We start from the raw sequence: 20321 nt of genomic DNA, 5'->3' as shown, positions 1-20321 counted from the left end.
CCCACACTGGATTTTAGACATAAAGACTGACTTACTCTGCGTCTCGACATGTTGATATTTCTTTATTGTGCATGTGTGACCGTGGTTGAGAACAAATGGCTATTTAAGGCCTCAGAAGTCCAAGTGTGGTATATAATTTTCCTTTACCCAGAGGTTGATTCCTGTTGGTGGAGTTAAGATTAAATTGTGTCTTCAGGGTATGGAGATGGATTAGTGTCTTAAGTACATACTGTGTACAAAATGTGCCACATATAGAATCTCTTTCCTTCTTTGTCCCTAATATCTTTGTCAAGGTTGCAGCCATATCTGATGCACTGCGCCCTTTATTTAAGCACTTAATCACGTAATGGCTTCCGTAGGGGCCAATAACGTCGACATGAGAAACGTGACTGTGTTCATCTATTATCTTATTAACTTTGCGAAATGACATTTATGGTTTAAACTCACTGTATGTTGGAGTGTTTTTTTTTCAACTGCTAACTTTAACGATCTGCATTCCTTTCTTATTTAATAAGATTAACTGCTCATCACGTATGAATGACAGTACAGCACACAGAGTCTCTCTTGCAGCTCAGTGCCCATAAAGCTTCCTTGCACCTACAGTGTGAGATGCATTAGCTGGCATAAACCTGGTTAATGTTAGTGGTTTTAGGTCTAAGACATCACATCTATGCAGAGCAGAAACCATTATGTCATAACAATCAAATCAAACACATTCAGTTTGGTTTATTTTCTCTTTTTTTGACATTTTGTTTCCATCTAATTGCACTTGAAATACTTCATATATGTTCTGTTTGTCTAAACATTAAAATCTTTGACTGAAGTTGACGAGATCTGTGGCGGGCGCAAAGAAACAAAACTACAAAGAAGCTCAAGTCATGCTGAAAGGAAGAAAGGTATCTCTATAACCACAGGAGCACCACAAACGTACACTGTAAACTTGCTGAAAGTTCGATTTATCATAGGACTGCTAGTTTTTGAGTCATTTGGTACAAATGTTATCAATTTTTATCTCTCAGCATTAAACACAACATGAAACTGAGGCTGGAGGAAATGAATGAAAGAATCAAATCGCAAACAAAATAGTAGATATTTAAAGTTTAAAGTGGATGATGGTGGTAGTTGTAAAGTAGCTTAAACCCCCAGATCACTGTCTTCTAATTCATCATGTATTCATCAAAATTTCTAGACAATTCGTCCCGGAGCTGTCAAGCTGTTTTATCCTCTAGTGAAGCTCAGACCGACTGTGCAAACATATGTCATACCTGAAAGACATATTTGAATTCAGTTCAAACAAATAAAAGGTTGGGTTTTTTTAAGATTAAATAGAGCTGAGTGTTTGTACACTGCATACTTTGATAGAAATGAAGGCTTTTACCCACATTTTGACTTGAAGGCAGACCGTTTGTTCCATAGTTTTATGTGGATTCCTACTTTGGTTACATGTGCATTGCTTCTACTATACAGCCATTGCCCCATTTACCCTGAATGGTCCCACCACAGCGTTTGGACCTTTGCCATGAATGAAATTTGATCCAGTGGATGTCCTCTTACTTCCATGCAGTGCTGCGATTGTAATTACATTTGACTTTTATTAGTACTCCCATCCATACACAATCACGTTCAAACTGTCAGTCTAACAACAGCAGTTTGGTCTCCATCCTATGCCATCTTATGTTTAGTATTGTATCAAGATTAGCTGTCTCATTAGATGTCCATTTAAATGATGTATTCATATAACCTTCATGTAATCTTGATGTTAACATTTGAACAACATCTGTGGTCCTCAGTCACTACTCTGTATGAGCTAATGATGCCCAGTGGACAAAGTCCACTGCGAAATGGAGTTATTTTCCGCTTCGCTGGTTAATCTGGCGGCTGTGTCAGTGTCGCACACGCTGGCCAGATTTTAAAGAGTGATGGAAAGCTGTTCAGAGGAGGAGCCACAGAAACTGACCATTTGCCAAATTCTTTGATGTCATCTTTTAATAAAAATGAGAGCTGTATTTGGAAGCATAGTTTCTTTGTCTGCCTGAGAGTTTATTCCAAAAAATGTGACCATGTTTACTTTAGTTGAATGTATTCATTTTCACAATGAGTAAAGTAATAAACAAAGCAAATATTGACCAAGATCTGTCATTCTGACAATTGTATTTGCAAACCAGAGCCTGCCTAGAGTGATGCTGTTCAGTTTCTACATTAATTAGAGCTTGTTATGCTGCAACACTGACAGTGTGCCATATAAACAGCTGCTCCCTTGTACCTGTACAAGCTCCAGTCAGTCGCTGCAGAGATGTTTTGGCTCATTTTTTTGGCCACTCTCTCTGTTTGGTTTGAGCTAAACCAATAGTAAGCCAACCTTTCCTCACAGCTAGATAACCATGGCGTTATTATTTTAACGTGTTCCCAGCTGTCTGCATGGAAACTGTGTGGTCTAAACAACCTCTGCATGTTTCTAACTTATACCTATTTTTAAAAAGCAAACATAGAGAAAGGATGTGGGTGTTCCAGTGATAGTGGTGATAGCAAATCTACAAAGAAACGCAAACTGTGCATATCTGTGAGAAATGACAGGAAACTGTACGACAGGTATTGTATCTGCTGGGCCTGCAGAATGGACAGAGCAAATAAAAGAATTACCCTTCTAACCTTTGGTGAAGCAGAAGTTGACAGGTGACCTTCCTGTTTGATTTAATCTGTTAAATGTTTGCATAAAAGGAAAAATATGCACATGATAATAACAGACTGTAGTTGTTTTTCTTTGCAATAGTCCAAGTCATATTGGTTTGAAACATTTGATGTTATTCATGCAACAGTCTCCTTTTCGATCAACCTGAAAACTACAGGGGAAAATAAAATGCGAGCTGGTTGTGTTTCTGCGGGGTGTTTGCTAATCTATGCTTGTATCAGCAGGATCCAAAGGCTTGCAGCCAGTGCATGGCCAATTGCAGCCGTAAACAAGCTAACTCAAAAACCAGGGTCATTTAGATCTCTCCACACATAATTACACTGCCAAATGTGGCAGAGAGGATCAGAGGTCTGCAGCTGAGTCTGCATTTTAAAAATGCTTTTGTCTGCAAGCTGATTTGTGGTTCAAAATATGTCACTCGAAAATGGTCTCAATATTTATTAAAGAATTAATCAGCAGCTATTATTTATTTTAAAATGGTTAAACAGTAGGGGAAATACTAATGGCTGACAATCCTTACACCTAATACACTAAACTGGAGGGGGTTTTTTTGCCCATTTTTCTCATTGTGTAATTTATGCATTTATATTCACAAACTTTCCATGTTGTTCCGTCTTTCCTTTCATTCTCCTAAAAACAAACCCATCTGAAAGCATTTCTGTGCGGACTTGTTGAACGTTATTTGCATGTGAGAATAGAGTTTCGCATAAATTGATTCATGCCCTGGCTTGGGAAATTGACAAATAGGTGAGGTCATGTTTTCTTGGCTCTGCCAGAATGTGCCATGCCTCTCTTCATGGAGATTTCTGCCTTGGCCTGTTTGTGTTGGATCAATCACACCCAGTTATCTAATATGGATCAGGTTTTGCATGCTAAACGAACAACTTTTTGCACTAAAATGTGTTTACATTTCTTGTCACGTATTGCAGTGCTACATCTTTTGCCGTTCTTGTTGTTGTAGTTCAATTAAATTGAGGTCAGGAACATTCAGCATCTGACAATGACGCCTTAAAATCTTCAGATTCTTTGTGCATACACTCACCTTCTTCATGGCACAAATTCAACAAGATTGCTGTAATACACAGAGATTTTGGTCGATATTAATGTGGTAGTATGACACAGTTGCTGCAGATTTGTCAGCCTCACATCTGTAAAGCAAATCTCCTTTTCTACCACATCTCAAAGGTGCTTTATTGGAGTACACTGAACTCATTCTCATGTTCAAGAAACCAGTTTGAGATTAATTGAACTTTGTAACATTCTCAGTTGGTACTCAGTGTTGATACAAGGCAGAATTAATGCCTGTGTGTTGTTTGTGCCAATTTCTGACCCTCCCATGTCAGAATTCGGCATAAGTCAAGACTCCTTGCAATAACCCACATTTTCCAATCATCTGTTGTCAAATTTTGGTGAGGCTGTTAGAACGGTAATCTCAGTTTCCTGTTCCTGATGACCATCCTGTCTGTCACCAGCACCCATGCTACATCCAAAGTCACTTAAATTACCTTTCTTACCCATTTAGACTTCAGCAGATGTTCTTGACCATGTCCAAATGCCATTTGGTTGCTGCAATATGATTGGCTGATTAGATATTTGAGTTAGCAAGCAGCTGAACCTTTAAAGTGGTTGGCGAGTGCATGTCTGATGGTACTAGGCTTATAAATATGCAGGTATTGTCCTGAATTAGTAGTGTTACACCCCGGCCTAGGCAACCGGCGTGCAACTCAGGAAAAATAGGAAAAAGGGAAAAAAAGGGCCCCCAAGCTCACTGCTCTTAGGGAGGGCGAACTCATTAAAAAAAAAAAAAAAAAAAAAAAAACCTAATACGAGCTACCACAAAAATAATCCCAAAACGAAAGTATCGACCACTATTGTCTTTAAAGCAAAATATGATATTTATTTACATCACAACACAAGGCGCCAAACTATTTACAAGGGGGGGGGGGGGGGGGGGAGATCGCGACCATGACATACAGAAACACCGGGCTTAAATACATAGAGGGAGCAATTAGGGAATGGATCGCAGGAGGGAAACACAGCTGGGGCAAATTAGACCTGACGAGACAAGGAAACGTAAACTGAACACACCAAGAACACAGACTTTCAAAGTAAAACAGGAAACACATAACAGTCACGCCAAACCAAAACGCCTAAAACAATACACTGCCAACGCCGAACCATAACATACCCCCCACCCAAAAAAAAAAAAAAAAAAACCATTTAAAACATACAACCCCAACGAAAAATGTTCGTTCCATGTCCAGCCCATATGGCACCGGCCGCCGTCCCGCCGGCGACGCTGATGGCTGGACGGGTCCTCCAGTGGAAACGGAAAACTGGAGCGGGCCCTGGGATCCTCCAGCGAAGACAGACGAAAGGCTGGAGCGGTCCCACGGGTCCTCCAGCGAAGACAGACACGCAGCCCACCAGCTGCAAACACGGACACGCAGCCCACCAGCTGCAAACACGGACACGCAGCCCACCAGCTGCAGAAGGCTGGAGCGGTCCCACGGATCCTCCAGCGAAGACAAACGAAGGCTGGAGCGGTTCCCCGGACCCTCCAGCGACGGCGGATGAAGGCTGGAGCGGTCCCCCGGACCCTCCAGCGACGGCGGATGAAGGCTGGAGCGGTCCCTCGGATCCTCCAGCGAAGACAAACGAAGACTGGAGCGGTACCCCGGACCCTCCAGCGACGGCGGATGAAGGCTGGAGCGGTCCCTCGGACCCTCCAGCAAAGACAGACGGCTGAAGCGGTCCCCCCCTCGGACCCACCAGCGACGGCGGACGGCTTAAGCGGTCCACGGACCCCCCAGCGACTGGACGAGCCCCCATATGTTACACCCCGGCCTAGGCAACCGGCGTGCAACTCAGGAAAAATAGGAAAAAGGGGAAAAAAAGGGCCCCCAAGCTCACTGCTCTTAGGGAGGGCGAACTCATAAAAAAAAAAACTAATACGAGCTACCACAAAAATAATCCCAAAACGAAAGTATCGACCACTATTGTCTTTAAAGCAAAATATGATATTTATTTACATCACAACACAAGGCGCCAAACTATTTACGGGGGGGGGAGATCGCGACCATGACATACAGAAACACCGGGCTTAAATACATAGAGGGAGCAATTAGGGAATGGATCGCAGGAGGGAAACACAGCTGGGGCAAATTAGACCTGACGAGACAAGGAAACGTAAACTGAACACACCAAGATAACAGACTTTCAAAGTAAAACAGGAAACGCATAACAGTCACGCCAAACCAAAACGCCTAAAACAATACACTGCCAACGCCGAACCATAACAGTAGTCAGGACTTTGGTTTTCACTGCACTATATTATTTCTTTATATTTAAATGATTCTACTACCAAGTTCCCATCTGTGTATGGCTGTAGGACTTTTCTGCATTCTAAAGAAATTTCTTCCCGTCTTACTCACCTTTATTTCACCTCTAGGATTAAAGGTAAGTCCAAATGTACCTCTAGAGTCCACGCATGTAATAATCTTCTGTAATAACACTGTTTAAAACCACGGTCTTACATTGGAACCTCTGAGAATAGATGACATAATAGGCTAATTCCTCTTTTAATGTATCCTCTGACTGTAGTCTGAAGTGGCAGGCAGGCTGGGTGACATTTCTAAAGAAATAATGGAGAAAATTATTCCTTTTAGAAATGTTGAGCCCGAAGGAAGAAAGATAAAGACGAACAGTGGTGAGAAAAATGGGCCAAAAGCGATGAGAATAAGCAAAGCAGGAAGGAGAAAGTCATTTAAGAAAGGGGTTGCATGTAATGACGAAAGTGCTAGAGTGAGGGGTAGAGATAGTCGTTCTGTATGTATGATTAGTAGTTATCAATTGATGTAAAATGCATTTAGGAGCCACTTAAAGTATTATGTGGATTGTAGAGTCAGCTGTGCAGGTAGAGAGCTTACAGTGCATTCATTTGATTATTGAATTTCTTTTCCTGAGTGCTTTTGCTTGTTTTTGATACGGTTTAAGCATTTTGCATTGTTAAAGTTAATATAACACTTATACAACATGGCTCCTCAGATGCTCTCATGCAGGAGCTTATTTTTATGTGACATTTTAGTTAGTTGAGAGGGGACTGATAATATTTAAAGAAAAACAGAAAGAAGTAGAAATAGTTGTAGAATGATTAACATAGTGGCAGTTGTGTTTTTATCTAATGAAAGTTGTTGTAAAACCATTTAAGTTCGAAAATACAATTTGTAAAAGGTCATTTTATCTGAATCGTATACATTAGTTATAAAAGGTAAAGTTACAACATGCCTAGAGCTGCCTCTGAGAGTCTACAGTTAACATGTTAAATGCAAAAATTCATGACGGCACAATTAGAAAAAGACTGAAGTATGGCTTGTTTGAAAGGTCGTCTCGTGCATTTTCATGTAACATTTTAGAGAAGCAGACGGGGAGAAAGCTTGTTCTCTCTTAAAGGACATGACAGCATGCATTTAGGGGGGGGGGGGAACAATCACAGCACATCGGAACAAACACTTCATACCAGCTGTCAAACACGGAGATGAAGGGGTGATAATTTGGGTTTGTTTTGCAGCTGCAGGACCTGGACACTAAACAGTCATTGAGATGGCCATGAACTCCTCTGTAGACCAAAGTATTCTAGAGTCAAATGTGAAGCCATCTGTCTGACAGCTAAAGCTTGGCTGAAACTGGATCATCTTACAGGATCTTGATCTGAAGATCATCAAACAGGGGCTGAGAAGGAAAAGATTGGATTGACTGGTTGCAATGGCTCAGTCAGTCCAAGCCCAGACCGCAATTGAGATGCCTTTGCAGGACTTTGAGCTGTGCATAAACAAATGCCTGCAAACCTCAATGAATTGGAGCGACATTATAAAGACGAGTAGGCCAGAATTCCTGCACAATGATGCGAGGGACTGATAAGGTAATACAGAAAAGGATTTCTTAGTTATTTCTAGTGAAAGTAGTTCTGCAAGCTGTTGATTCATGGGGTCTACTTAGTTTTTCAAAACACTGCAGAGAATTCAGTGAAATTCTCTTTTTCACGACTGTTTAATGAAGCCATTTAAAGTTTTATCCTCACAGTATAGCTAGTTTCATATTTACCAAGGAGGTAATTATAAGTACAAGCTTATATTAGTGTTTATGTGCATGTCATTCGGTTTACAAACAAGATCACTTGAAGAGTTTTAAATGAAATTTGATAAGATTTGTAAGGGTATAGAGTGAGGAGATGTTAAGTTTATTAAGATTTGGCTTCCATCGAAGGTCAACTCGATGATTTATTAGCCAAAAATGGACAAAAACCAATATAACTTAACAATCATGGTTCTTACAAGTGTGGTGTGGTGTATATTTTCAACATATGAAGTTAAAGCATAGAGTTAAAATACCATGTGAGATTTGACATCTGATGTCTATTTCAAGGTCAAGCTTTTAAAAACTGTTTCTTGTTTGTTTTGACAACATAGGAATAATGGGAATACAATGACTTTTAAATGTCTTCATAAATGTATGTTATGTCTGAGTAAATGTAACAAACTGTTAAAACTGGCTTTAAAAGATTCCTTTGGCTCGAACTAAACCCTCATTGGGAAACAGCAGGAGGAAAAAAAACATCATTTTCACACTGTGCAACAGCCACTGTGGCATTTTACTATTAAATAAATATTTTTAAATTACATGAAACTTTAATAGGGTATATTGATTGAAGAGTGAGGCTGAGAAAATCTCAACACTTTACCTGATGTCATCTTGGGGAAAAGGGCAGATACTGAGCAAGCAATCAATTCTGGTGAGTGACTATGTATATTTACTCACTAAGCCAGAAATGTGAAGCATTTTGTCATGCATTTTTTTCCTTTACCATAACCCCCTTTGTTTTAGACATAAAAATAAGTGTAAGGAAAGTGCACTACGTTAGAGTTAAGTATGCTTTCACTGTAATATTTTTACAGTGTTGATGTGAATGTTTGAACGTAAGAAATCAAGTTTTAAAAGCTGCATTACAAGAAGAGCATCACAAGAACAACCACTGATGGAAATACCTTTCTTGAGTGTTTGTCTTGGAGTTTTTCATGACATCAGAGCATGTTTGACTAGCTGCGGTTTGCATCCATTAATGGCTGAAAGGTGGATGTCCTTGGAATGACAGTGGAGTAGACCAATCAACCACACTGAGAGTTTGGAGGAGGCAAATCGAGTTGGACAGGAATGGTTGTCAGCAGCTCTGTATGCTTCTGTCATAAGAGGCATGTGCAATCAGTGAGAACAGTTTTCTGAACATGGGAATCTCATCATTGAGGTTTGAAGATGCAGGTCCCTGACAAAAAGATCTCCCAGAGGAGAAAGCCATCTGGCGTGTGTAGAGGAAACACTGGATCTGGCTAGACAAAGAATGTCAGGAATATCTTACTCAGGAATTTCCACAGTGAGCTTTAGTTGCTTCCCAAGAAAATGTAGTTCAAATGCACGTCACTCTCCGTGAAGCATGGCTCATTGCAAGGTAAATAGTCTTCTGTTTGTGTCTAGAGTCAGGTCAGCCAAGTATGTCAACTGCCATCTGATATTATTAGCCTATTACAGAGTGTGGAATTACATGCATCTTGTTGCGTACTGCGTTTGACCTCCTTCCTTCAGAACTGCCTTCATTCCACAAGGTATTAGAAACATTCCTCAGATTTTGGTCCATATTGACATGATGGCATCACCCAGCTGCTGCAGATTTCTCAGCTGCACATTCATAAGAAACTCACTTTCCACCACATCCCAAAGGTGCTCTGCGGGATAGAGATCTGCTGACAGTGGAGGCCATTTGAGTACAGTGAGCTCATTCTCATTTTCCACTCATTTTAAGTGATGCTCATTTGGTACTAAGGACCCCAAAGTGTGTCACAAATGTATTCCCCACATCATTACACTACCATCGTCATCAGCCGGAGCTGTTGATACAAGGCAGGGTGGCTCCATGCTTTCATGTTGTTTGCACTAAATTCTGAGCTTATCTTAATATTGCAGCAGAAATCACGACTCGCCATACCAACAGCATCTTTGCACTCTTTTCCAAGCTTTTGATGAGCCAATTGAGTGATCAACATATTAAATATTTGCATTAACAAACAGTTGAACACGTGTACCTAATAAAGTGGTTGGTGATTATATGTATATTTTTAGCGGATCCTTGGGCTAATGTGGAAATCGTACCATCATAGGTGTTATAGCACAGTGGTCCCCAACCCCCGGGCTACGGACCAGTCATTTGGTACCAGGTCACGAGAGTTGAGGCTCGGGTGTGAAATTTATGGTTTTCTTGGTCTTTTCCTGTGTTGTAGTCGTGTGTCTTATTTTGAAAGAAATATTTACGCTTTACCTTAGCAACCAGAGAGCAGAAAGGGTGCAGAAAGGAGGATGTTACTCTCAATGTTGTTGGCGCGTTTCAGGAAGCTGCTGCTAATAAAGTTAAACAATTACACAGTGAATTCATTTTTAATTTTATATTTAGAAAATACCACAGTTTTTGTCTTGGTTGTATCATTTTATTTTGTTGAATTTATCCACGATACCGTGAAAAAATTGTCTGACATTAAACCGGTCCGTGGCGCAAAAAAGGTTTGGGATCGCTGTTATAGCATACTGCTTCAGCTCTATGGTTTACCGATCGTCTGTTGCAGCTGAGCATGGAGGTGGTATTATTATGTTGCTAACTAGTTTTTTAAATTCACTGCTAACAAATTATTTTTGTTTTTCTGTATAACCCAAGAATATCAACCTGTATTAATACTGGAGTTGTGTATTGCACTGGTGGCCTTTCTGGGATGTTCCCCATCTCTTAAGCTGTGTGAGCTTGGGCAGGCTGATGGCCACTCCCAGCCTCTATGGTCCCTTATCTTGGGAAGCGGATTCTTGTTTGGACATGTACAGAGTGATTGGTGTAGACAGGCAGCAACCAGTTTGCATATTCAGAAAAAGGATCTATTTGGAAACATCACTATGAACAAAAACGGTTACTGTTATAGAAGTGTATTTATGTCGACATACTGCTTCGTCTGGATTGTTTGTGCATCAGTTGTCTTCCATCAGCTTCTGCTTGTTAGTAGAGTTCGACTCAAAACTTGGAAACATACTGTGCCGGTTTTATCAATATGTAACCGTTAACTCCCAGAAACTTTTAGCTTTAATTTGATTTTTGAATGTTATGGAAGAACCTTTCCACCACAAAAAAAGGATCCATTACTCGAAATTTCGAGTTATTTTCTCGTAATTTTGACTTATTAACTCGAAATTTCGAGTGCTGCTAATCAGTAATCTACATGAATGACGTCATTTCCTTGTTACCCGGAAGCTGAAGCCCTCAGCTACAAATGCTACAGCTAAGCTACCAGTATTACATCCAGTCATGAATCCACAGATTGCTGAGTATTTTCAGCGTGGCTTCAAAAATGATAAAATCATTGTGTTATTAGCTGAATCACATTGCGTTACTATCCGCAAACGTACTCGCGAAAGCGCCAATTTGTTGCGATCTGGTTTTGAGTGAGCATTAGTCTGCGCATATGCTTCCGGGTAACAAGAAAGTGACCTCATTCACGTAGATTACTGATTGGCAGAGCTAACTCTAAATTTCGAGTTATGTTTCTCCAAATTTTGAGTTAATAAGTCGAAGTTTTGAGTTAATAAACCGAAATTTTGAGTTATACCATGGATACATGGGGGGTTTTTTTGTACTTTAAAAAAATTAAGTACATTTTTAAAAAGTTGTTAGGTTTCTCTCTTGTTCCAAAGCATATATTGATTTCAAAACTGAGCCTTCTCATATTCTTGGTATTTCTTATGCTCTTTTATTTGACTGGCAGATTAAATGTTAAAATAACAGAATTTTACCAGTCTGTGCTTACTCACTCATCCTAGGTTGCTCTAATCTGTTCTCTGGCCATAGGTCTAGTCTGCTGCTACTCTTCATATCACTTACTGCTGTGCACTGTGCTGTAATCCTCCTCTCCGTGTTTTTTCCCATGAAATGTTTAAAAGAGAAAAGCCCACCAGAGGGTTTTTTCTCTCTCCTGCTTTTAGGCCACTTTTCTTGCTTTCACACCATGAAGAATGACCTCATTCTGAGGCTTCGCGATCTTACGTTTCATGATTGACAGCTACCCTTGACTCCTGCGTTGCGTCTCAGGAGGATCGCACAAGGGAAATTACCCGAGCACTGGGGTGAGGGGCAGATGAAGTGATTTCAGCACTTTTGAATTAAATATGGTCCAAGGAACATGAGTAATCCACAGCTACTTCATGACAAACCCAGAACCATTCACAGAGCCTTTTACGACGTATGAATACACATGGCGTTTCTTGGTATGAACTTTGTTGAATTTTAAAGGAGCGGTATGCACAATTTTTGTTTTGTTTTTTCTTCTTTCTTTCTTGTTCTCAGCAGCCTTGAATTAAACATGCTCGAAGGAATGGGAACAATCTACATGCCACTCAGACCACAAACGCACTGCCATCCAGCAGGGATTAAATACACAGAGGATTTCCATCCATGTAATTTAACTGAAATTTAAAGGAGATAATTCGCCATTTAAACTTTGAATTAAACATGCTCCAAGGAGCAGCGACAATCCACAAGATACTTCAAAACAAGATCCAGAACAATCTACAAGATGCTTTTATAATTATACATGATACATATTTCCAGATGTGCATTGTGTTGCAGTTCATAGCCGGGTGGTTGTTGGAGTCTGTAGTTTCCTGCACTTAAATCTATCCTGTGTGATTTCAGCTAATGTTTAAAATCCCATTGGGATTTGCAAGAGTTAGTCTTGTAGACAAAAGGTTGGTTCTGTGCCTCCTGTCTGCCCTTTTAATCTTCTTAGGCGTTTCACATGCACCCTTTTTTTTTTTTTTTTTTTTTTTTAATCAGGGTCCCTGGCTGCTTTCCCTTTGTGGCATGATCTTTATATTTGTCTCCATTGCCTGAAGACAACAGGGGTGGTTTTAATCGGCTTTTTTTTTTTCTTTTCTTTTTTTTCTCTTCGAAAAATCTGTCCATGCACCTTCTTGCAATGTGAGAAAACCTGCTTGCAGTCAATTCTGTTTTATTGCAGAAGGACCAAAAAGTCCTATGCAGTGAAGCTAGCCTTTTGTATCTGTAAGCAGTTGCTCAGTGACTGACAGCACGAGAAGTGGGAACAGAGCTGTGTGCCTGAGACCTCGCTAATGCAGTTCAAACAAGGCCAGGTATCCTCCTTTCCTTCTGTCTGTGTGTGACTGACAGCGTGTATGTCATAGTGTGACCCTTCTCATCAAACTCCCCTTTGGGACTTGTCAAAATCCACTTAACCACTCAGACCTGAATAGTTAAGCTCTTCCACTGATCCTCTTTTTTTTTTTTTTTTTTTTTTTTTTCTTCCCCCCCGCCCTCTCTCTTTAGGGGACCCTTGGGCTGTCGATCTAGACGAGGCCTTTAGGTATTCTGGAATAATTGTCACACTCCACACACTAGTGTTTTAGGTTATAATAAATATTGCTGCTGTCATCTTGAAGCTTTAAAAATGTCTTTTATTTAAGTATAGATAATGTAAATTTAGGCATCTTTTAGCTTGTCAACAACACAAAATGTACAGACTGTATAGATAAAAGCAGCCGTAGCAGTTGAACCATTGGAGCAGAATAAAGTAACATCCTCAGGATATATTTTATGTATGTAGCATTATGTGAATACAATACAGACTGATAGGAAAGATATATGCGCTGTAAATATGTTAAACGTGTTTACTAACACAATAACTGTACAGAAGTGTACATTTAAATGCAATCAGTGATTCACCTACAATTCAAGGAGGAGAGCATTTGAAATCCTTATGATTCCAGTTTTAATATTTAATCTCCTGTGTGGTCTGATTAAGACCTTTCCTGTACAAACAGGACTGGATAAACTCATCATTTCTACTGCTATGGTCACATTTTAGGTGCACCGTCTCAGCTAACTAATATTATATTCTGTATTAAATTTTTATATGCAGCTGATGAACAATGATAGGTGCGATGACATGATTTGCCTTTGAAAGATACGCAGATGAATGTGTCTCTCGCACGGAGCGATCTCCTCGGGGATCAAAGCTCAGAGGAGCGCTCGGGCACACAGAGCTGGCGCGCACACAGTCAGGAGACTTGACGGTGATAGAAAAGGAGATGGCGTCAATCTCTGGCTTCTCCTGTGCTCCGAGGTGACAAGCAGCCCGCCGCTGTGTAGCCAGGCGGAAAACTGCCCTTTCTGGCATCAGTGGCCTCGGCCCTTTGGCACCGCACGCTCAACGTAGCCCTCGAACATCTCCACCATCCATCTGCAGCTCGGCATAATCTGCAGCCTCCTGCCACTGATCTGACTCTGGTATTGGTACCTCCTGCTGCTGCTGGTACTTGCTGCTCTGGAGTCACTGGTCAGTCACACAGGATGAATAATACACATCCTGCGTGTAGGGTCACAATTAGACAAAGAGAATCTGGGTTAATCTGACTGACTAATACTGCAAGCAAATGAGGTCACCGCCTTGATGCCTATACTTAATGCTCAATGTAAACATGTCTTTTTTTATGGAGATAAACTACAGCAGTGAGCACAGAGGAAACATTACTGCTTCTATTTTTTTTATTTTTATCTTTTATGGCACTTCAAACTAGTATGTCCAGTTTACTTGGCTCTTCGTCCCACTGTCATTACCTTCACCGCCCTTTTATGTGGCGGCCCAGTAACTAATAGTTGGGGAGACAGAGCTGCTATTTGCTGCCACCTGCTGGTGAATTAGGGCAAAAACTGTATGCTGGCTGACATCTGAGGACCATCCGGATTATTGATCTGTCATATGGATTGTTTCTTTGTACCTTTTCATTATGGTTCATGTTATTTCCTTTTCTGTAAGGTGATCATTAAAGAGGAAAAAGACTGCTGGGCTCTTCTTCAACACTTGTAATTTTTCAAAATAACTTTTCATCCAGTCCAGCTGTGAATGTTTGGATTAATTTTTCTATTCAATCGTAGCAAATACATTCAGCTAAATGAATGTCAGTAATAGCTGTTTTTGTACTGCTGTTAAATCTATTAGTAGTATAGATAAACTTGTGCTGTCCTTTTAACCAGCTATACCAATTACTACTAATCTCTTTTGACACTTACCGATTTATTTTAATCATTTATAGATGCACTCATTTAGTTGGTTTACTAATCTTTCCATTCATCCCATGCCTACAGCAGAAGTACCCCCTGGGGTGCACATCTGCTAAGGTGTGATCTGAAGAGCCTCCATATCAGCAGAGGGAGACATTCATGACCAGCAACCACACTTGAAAAAAATCCCCTGATGTATCACTCTCCCAACTCCACTGCAGACATAAACATGCAGCCACACTTTCATACACTGAGAGGTGGTGGTTTATTTGAACATGTGAGTCAGCCAGTCCCTGTGGGCTGCAGCTGGAGAGAGTACAGTGCCCCACCCAGCAGCAGCAGCAGCGTCAAATGTGGTTGTAACTCCCCCCAACCTGCCCTCCCCCTCTCCCCCTCTAATTTATGCACGCTGGACTGCCCTCCCCTTTACTTCAGGATGTATTGTCCTCCACTCTTTAAACTGAGTTAAGTATTCAAAGGGAGCCATTCACTTACAGAACTGTGGTGGAACTAAAGAGCAACTACTGGATGGCTGCTGTTGGCACACAGATGTCTGTTTGCGGTGAGTGTATTTTTATGTATGTCCCGGAATGCGGCGCTATGGTCGGAGGTGGTAGTTTTCTGTAGATTAACAAGAGGATCTCTGAATTCGTGTTGCCTTTTTTCTGCTCTTGGTTTTTGCTTTTGAATCTTTCTGTGCTTTCAAATGCTTTTGTTAGTAAGTTATTAACCAAGTCGGTGCTTGTCCTCACATGATCCTTTGAAACATCACTCAGTGTAATGTGTTGAAGGCATGTAGTGATCTTTATTAGGTCCCCTGCTGAACTGTAACCATACAGTGTCATTTGGTTTGAATTAAGCTGTTCAAATCAAACACAAGGCTTTAGTAAATAAAAGGTTGTTAAAATAGATGCAGACATGGACTTTTTCACATTGTAGATCTGGTGATCAGAGCACAGAACTTAACTCAGATTTCACTAATTCACCTAAAAGATGTCGACCTTCTCATACTCGACATATTGACCTCTGACATAACGTGACCTACATTTCTGTCTCAGAGCAGGATTAAAAAAAAAAAACATTTGCTGATACTTTGTGACCCAGGTGTGGTTAAGGCAAGCCAGAGGAACTGTAAAAACACTCATTAGACACTCTTGGTCCTGGGGGCATGTGGATCTTTTGTCTGCCCATGAGATGCTTATTGCTCGAGAAACGTGACACCACGCTCTCCTTTTCCAGCCTCTGTGGTCGATGTCTCATGCTACAGTTTTGGCGCAGACTCTGCTAATTTGGAAACAGTTGAATTTCAAGCACGCTGCAGTATTTTTGTCAGTCATCTCCGAGGAAGAATGTGCGAGATTGTTTATTCGATTTAACGTTCAGCTCACTTTTCTGACTGTATACTTAAGTTGTGTTTAGATTTGTCTATAACAGGGAAGTATACACTAGACATCCACCATGTGTAATAAGCACTTAGGGCGCCGCAGTGTCATGTGGCTGCTTTACAATGGGCTGTTTATGTGAACCAGTGGCAGTCGGAGGCAGAAGAGCGACTGCAGCCAGGCACAGTGCAGAGCTTCTCAGTCGGCCTAAGCCTTGTTCCTCCTCTATATGAAAAGCAGCCAGATTTTCAAGCCTTCTTGGACTCGGGGGCATGTCATTTACCAAATGAATGGGCCTCTCTTCTGGACAGTTGAGGCAGTTAGAGTCCATCATGACACAAGACAAGTGGGCCCACAGTATTACTTTTCACTGCAGAGGGCTGTTTTCTGCAGGCCCATTTGCATGCCTTCAGGATATGGCATGAGTGAAGCAAGATAATAAACATGCGTGAAACAGCTTATGAACATTCTGGACGGCTATTACGAACACAGTTTGACTTAAATCATGACTAGACGTCATGACCAGCTGTCTTCCTACATCTTCTGTTTTTGCAGGTTTACCATCGCTGTTGATTTCTGACATTTTCATGCACAGTTGTTAATTACATGGGGAGAAATTAGTAGACTCACTTACTTTACTCACTAAATTTAATTAGATTTTGTCCGCCTCGCTTTCCTTGTATTTGTTCACACGTATATTTTTTTTCTCCATCCCTTAGTTACTTAGTCACCCCACCCCCCATATAGACCACAAACTGTGTCTCGGAATGAGCCTTTCAGGATTGCAGCTGGTTGCAATGTCAAAACCTGATAAGCACAAACGACCACAACCCCAACCCCCTGCTGGTAAACAGTTCCCTGGGTATCACAGACCCACCCTCTTTAATTCCAAATGTGGAGCCAAAGTCTCCCATTGTTATTTATTTGCCAGTGTTTTCTTCTAACTATAAAATGTCCAAGTCATGAGAAAAGAAATGCAAATCATGTTATTGGCTCAAAGAGCAGACACAACAGACTTGCTTTATTACTAGTATTTCAGGAACTGAAGCTGCAATAGATTATTTTAATTTTTGTCAGCGAGCAGTAAATGCATCAACATTTACAGCTCATTGACTGAAAGTAAAACCTGTTGTCCCTTACAACTCTTTTTCCTTAGGCACTTGAAAAAAGGTGATCCGATTTCTTTAAGTTTTCTCGCTCCTCTTCTTCTTACCTACACAAACACACTGCTTTAACCCTGGTTTCTATAACCATGCCATTGTTTTAGAGAATCACCATTTAAATAACATAAAAACTATTTTAGCTATAATTACAAATAAATATTCAGTGAGAGAGAAATTTCGGAGCCATTTTCATGCATGAGCTCAATAAGAATCTGGAGAATCATGCTGCAACATCATCTGCAGTTTCTTTCTCAAAAAAAAACAACTCCTGCAATAATTTCACATGGGTCAAATCAGACCTTTCACATGCTTTGTACTAAATGTTACTGGCAAGTTCAGACATTTAATGTCAAAACTGGCTGATGGGGTGATGCCTAGACAAGTTCAGGGTTGCAATGCATGTGTAATGTGTCTGTAATATATATTGTGTCGTCCAGGTCGTCTGATAGATTCCCCTAATTGAATGTGCTCCCTCACCAACCTGTGAAGTATCCTGAGTTGAAAATACACCGTCTGGGGACCTGTGAGACATGAATTAACTTGTTAGAAAGAACTGTAGGCACGGTTACAGGCAAGTCCACAAAGAAATATCACCTCACTCTGCAGTTTTCCCGTGAGACTACAGAGAATCTTATTGTTTACTTTCACCACTCTCACACCATCACTTCCTAGACATCACAGGCAGGCAGCTGTCTTCATTGAGAAACTTCTATAAAGTTACTGGACGCTTCCTGCTTAGCACCTCGCAGACAGAGTTGGCAACAAGCTGGGAACATGGTGGAGACTAGTAACGAGTCTCCACCCAAATAAAAGACAGAAACTGAGCTTAAAGCAGAATGCATGAGGATTTACACTCCCCAGGTGGGAAGAAACACCATTTCAAATGAATACTAATGTTGCCCCGTGTCTGCTAGACCTATGTGACTCCAACAAGCTTAAAGGGTGATATGATAATGTTGTAGTGTTTTTAGCGTGTCTCCAAATGTTAAAGGCAAACAAAAACCATCACAATTTAGTTTTTTTGTTTTGTTTTGTTGTTGTTTTTGGTTTAGTGATCCTCTATCACAGGTGTTGTATGAATTTTTTTTGTAAAAGAGGGAAGGTTGTTTTGTGAGCAGAAAGCTTATATGGGTTGGTCATGATAACAAACATTAACAGTATTTTTTGAGAGTTACTTTAAATTCTTCTGATTTAAAACTTCCTGTTTAGATCTAGAATCATTTCCATGAAAAGAAAATTCCCACAATGTGTTAATTCCTGATCCCAAGGGTCACTGAAGCACAAAGCTCAGCACAGATTCTGTGATTTATTATCTTCCCACACAACAAGAGGCACACAGCATCCAGCTTTTACAATTGAAGGAAACCAAAAAGGGGGTTACATGCAGGAGAACGAGCTGTGTGTCAGGGCAAAGACTCACGATCCCACTGAGTGATTCTGCTTCTCCTGATTTACGGAAGACTGAACCGTGGCCTCTTAAGTCAAGTCCCGATGACTGTGAGAGCAGAGTGAGTGTTGCAGTTGCGTCACACGCTGCCTCTTCTGGCCTTGAGGTCAGGTCTAAGGAGGGCTGAGGAGGTGGGATGGGGTCACCGGGCAGGAAGATGATAAGCTGGTGCAAACAGAGTTGGTATTGCAGCCGAGTGTCTTTGATGCGTTATCTTATGCCCTGGGGCTTTATCTCAGTGGTTCCTGGCTGTCTATGTTACTGGTGTAAGTGCTAAACTTTCAAACAATGGCTTCATGTTTACAGTGGTTGCCTGCTGTTTAGTATCTTGGTCAACCCTCACCGGGTGTCGCTTTCCTCTCCTGATCTGTGCTCGTATCTGAGTGCCAGTGTGAATCCCTCTCTTGCAGGATGGCACGGTGGGGAACCTAGATGACCTGGCTCAGGAGTACTCTCAGTATTACGGCACCTCCCTCAGTGACGTATGCGAAAGGATGGAGGAGCTACGGAAACGCAAAGTAGTGCAAGATGCAGAGATGGTAAATTGTCTTTTTCTTGTCCATTAAGATCAGGGTTTAAGGTTTAGTGTGGAACTATTGAGAAATGTATATTAGTGCATTCGTATCCATTAGTCAGCTGTTTATTCACTCTGAACTTAGCCCAGCTGTTTTCAGGCCTCATGCAAGCAGAAGGGGACAAAATCCGCCTACCTGCACTTTTTAAAAGTCACGTTACCACATTGTATTTTTGCTTATGTAAGTTAGCGGCTCTACAATAAATAGATCCCTTACTGATTTTCTCATCTTGCATGAAAGTGAGTAAGCATATTTTCTCACATGCAGAGCTGTCCCTGAGGTTGGGTCTTCACTGCAACTTGTTTTTAGTTTCTGATTCTGACTTTTGGTTTTTTACCTTAGGTTAACCTTTTGACTGAGTCACCTTTTGGGTGATTCAGTCAAATGAAAATTTTGTCTGTTCTTATGTTATGATGACACTATGATTTACTCCTCCACTTCCCGTGTATGTGTGTTTCAGGGAACGATTGACTCAGTGGCCACATCAGTGCAGCTGCGCTCACAGATCCAGGTGAGTGTCCAGCTCTGAGCGTGTCAGACCCCGGGAGAAGGCAACTTCCTTTCCCGTGTGTCAGCAGACAGGCTGATAAGAGGCAGAGGAATTGGCTAGTCATGATTTATCCCGAGTCAGTGTACTAGGCCACAAAGTAACATCCGAGTGACTGCCGGGAAAAGAACTGGCCTTGACACTGTTCTTGGAAGTAGATCCTAAAACATGATGACGTATGACAAGTTATATATGGAAGTTTTTAGGTTTGGTGAATGTCTGGACTTTGATCCAGCTGAGTAGAAAAAGATTTGCCATTCCCTGTATATATGTATATTTAACATGTGTTTTTCATCTCCTTAGGAATCTCTAGGACTCAGCAGCACCATGTCGACTCCGGAGACCGAAAGAAGGTATA

At 41.0% G+C, this 20321-nt stretch overlaps 1 protein-coding gene across 1 annotated transcript in view; it reads left to right on the top strand.

Annotated features, from left to right (window-relative positions):
• Positions 1–20321, top strand: part of sash1b (SAM and SH3 domain containing 1b) — a 64570-nt gene that overhangs the window by 31622 nt on the left and 12627 nt on the right. The window contains exons 2-4 of the mRNA XM_085392313.1: positions 19252–19380; positions 19877–19927; positions 20267–20316. Of these exons, the coding sequence (XP_085248439.1) occupies positions 19252–19380; positions 19877–19927; positions 20267–20316 (230 nt within the window). The remainder of the gene's footprint in view (positions 1–19251; positions 19381–19876; positions 19928–20266; positions 20317–20321) is intronic.

This window comes from Rhamphochromis longiceps, linkage group LG19 (genome assembly GCF_057381845.1).
Source record: "Rhamphochromis longiceps isolate RC_006_pf linkage group LG19, R_longiceps_female_GT1.1, whole genome shotgun sequence".
NCBI lineage: Eukaryota > Metazoa > Chordata > Actinopteri > Cichliformes > Cichlidae > Rhamphochromis > Rhamphochromis longiceps.
This window is presented reverse-complemented; position numbering and strand designations above follow the sequence as displayed.